This window comes from Micromesistius poutassou, assembly GCF_964030765.1.
Source record: "Micromesistius poutassou genome assembly, chromosome: 1".
NCBI lineage: Eukaryota > Metazoa > Chordata > Actinopteri > Gadiformes > Gadidae > Micromesistius > Micromesistius poutassou.
Window position 1 is genome coordinate 1467726 of NC_140271.1, and position 2500 is coordinate 1470225.

The following is a 2500-nucleotide window of genomic DNA, read 5'->3' on the forward strand; positions in this document are numbered from 1 at the left end:
TGCTGCCGGTCGCAGGGGGAATGATGCCCCCCGTCCCGGCCATGCCCATCCCCTCCCACCACCACCACCACGAACAACACCAGCAGCAGCAGCAGCAGCAGCGGCAGCTAGAGCAGCCCTCTCCACCGGAGTACCACCAGTACAACCAGCCCCCAGTTCAGCAGTACCCCTCCTCCGTCTCCCCGCCCACCTCCCCGCCCGCCGGCCGCTCCGCCCCGCCCACTTCAGCGCGCTCCCGCTCCAGCTCCTCGGGTGGGACCCGGGGTGCGGGCGGTGCGGGTTCGATTCCCGTGCAGGGCGCTCTCCCCGGGATGCCTCCCCTGCCGGTGATGCCGGGCGTAGGCGCAGGTGAACAAACCGAGGAGTGACGTGTGTCTGCACGGCGTGGATCGCTCGGGCATGTGTGAAGCCTCTGCCTTTGAAAGTCTGTGACGATTAGCGAGTTGGAAGCTTGTTCAATGTACGGCTTGGATGTTTGTTTGCTTCTGGTTTCGTTGAAGAAGTTGAGTCTTCAGGAGAACTGTTTTGAAATGATGTGGAAAAAAACTGGAAAAGCTGACAGAGTTTGAATTATCTTTATTTACAGCCGGATAAAATAATGTCTGTCAATGTTCACAATAGCTTTTATAATAACTAGAGTGTTCCTGTTGTAATGTAAGGCCAATTTCTGTGTCATTTTTCTGCGCAAATGCTCTGTCTACGTTTTGGTTATCAAGTCCCATGCATTATTGCCACTAGCATGTTTGCATCATCGCCGTGAACATTTGCTTTTGTTTGCTTGATCCTGCGTTAAAATCCATGTCATTTATGTTGAAAAAGTTACAGAAAAGTGACAGATACAGGATGATCGCTGTGTGTTTGTGTGACTTTGCTGTGGTATTTCAGAGTGAACTACACCCATAGATGAGGTTGTCCCTAACAAGTGTGTGTTTGTCTGTCTGCCCTGAAGGACCTGAGCAGGACTTACTGGCTCAGCAGCAGCAGGCCCTGATAAACCAGCAGGCCATCATACTGGTATGGTCCCCGGTGACGCCCTGGTCAACACAATCCACACTGTACTAAAGGTCGTGTCCCTGGAGGGGCCGGTCAATGGGGAGATTCTGCAGCCTGACACCACAGGACATAATGGTCCCATAGTCCAACTGGTGCCAGTCCAGTACAACGTAGAAGCATTAGCACACTTGCTAGCCGTAGCTGTTACAGTAATCAGGAAGCAACCGCTCAATAGCTATAACCTCTTAAAAAGATCTTCGACTGTTGTCTCCGATGTACAAATGTGATGTGAAATTTTTTTGGGATATTGTTGAGTAAGAGATTACAAAGTACCAACACAGCTGTATGGCAGTATCTGTAATCCCTCTGTAGTATCACTTTATAATAAGGATATGAATTAATGAATTAATTCATCAATAATAGGTATAAGTTATTGCAGTTATAACCCTATTTTAACAATGGTTGAATGTCTGTATTATTAAAATGTGTGTGTGTGTGTGTGTGTGCGTGTTTCCTGTGTTTGAGTGTGCGTGTTCCTGTGTTTGAGTGTGTGTGTGTGTGTGTGTGCGTGTTCCTGTGTTCCTGTGTGTGTGTGTGTGTGTGTGTGTGTGTGTGTGTGTGTGTGTGTGTGTGTGTGTGTGTGTATTCCAGGCCCAGCAGATGACCATGCAGGCCATGGCCCTCCAGCAGCAGATGATGTCCAACTATACCCCGGCGCCCCATTCCCCCCCTACACACTCTCCAGCACACTCCCGCACACCCAGCCCTGTGAGTCACACACACACACACACACACACCCTCTCCACGCACATGCATGCACATACACACACACACACACACACACAGGCTGCTGGACACAAACTTGAAGTTTAATCTATTCACCCTTCCACAGGTCAAAGAGGGCAAAGATGCGCCGACAAAGACTCCGCAAAGAAAGATCAGTATGTCCGCAGAAACATGCATGATTAAAATACCTATTTCACGATATTATACTAAATTATATGATGTGTACTGCACATATGACGCTACTGTTGTTTTTTTGGTAAAGAAATGTAGCTATAAAAAAACCGAAAGCAGATAAATGTCTCGACATTTATCTGCTTTACATCCATTCATTCATTCATTTTTAAAAAATGATTAAATAAAATGAGAATGAGGGAATCGTCCGTTCCAGGTCCGACGAGGGCCCCCCCCCCTCCGGAGGATGTGGTGAAGGCCAGCGTGAACAACACGGAGCGCCTGGACCCCAGCCACGACATCAAGGACATCGTCAAACAGCACCAGCCCCCCGCCGCCCCGGCCCCCACTCAGATATCTGGCTCACAGAGGTGGGCACACACACACACACACACACACACACACACACACTCACCCTTCTCTCTATGATTGCAGATCTACACTCAGTGTGTGCTGTGCAGACAGGTAAACATTTGTGTAATGAATTGAACTCTGTAACATAATAAACGTGTGTGTGTGTGTGTGTGTGTGTGTGTGTGTGTGTGTGTGT

The 2500-nt window shown here is 49.0% G+C and overlaps 1 protein-coding gene across 1 annotated transcript in view; it reads left to right on the forward strand.

The window, feature by feature from the left end:
• The window catches only part of LOC311381526 (unconventional myosin-XV-like), a gene marked incomplete at both ends in the record, with an annotated part of 45756 nt that overhangs the window by 30987 nt on the left and 12269 nt on the right, over positions 1–2500 (forward strand). Inside the window, 5 exons of the mRNA XM_084488462.1 lie at positions 1–348; positions 950–1014; positions 1645–1761; positions 1886–1934; positions 2168–2321. The exon at positions 1–348 is cut by the window's left edge and continues 9 nt beyond it. Coding sequence (XP_084344588.1) covers positions 1–348; positions 950–1014; positions 1645–1761; positions 1886–1934; positions 2168–2321 — 733 coding nt within the window. The remainder of the gene's footprint in view (positions 349–949; positions 1015–1644; positions 1762–1885; positions 1935–2167; positions 2322–2500) is intronic.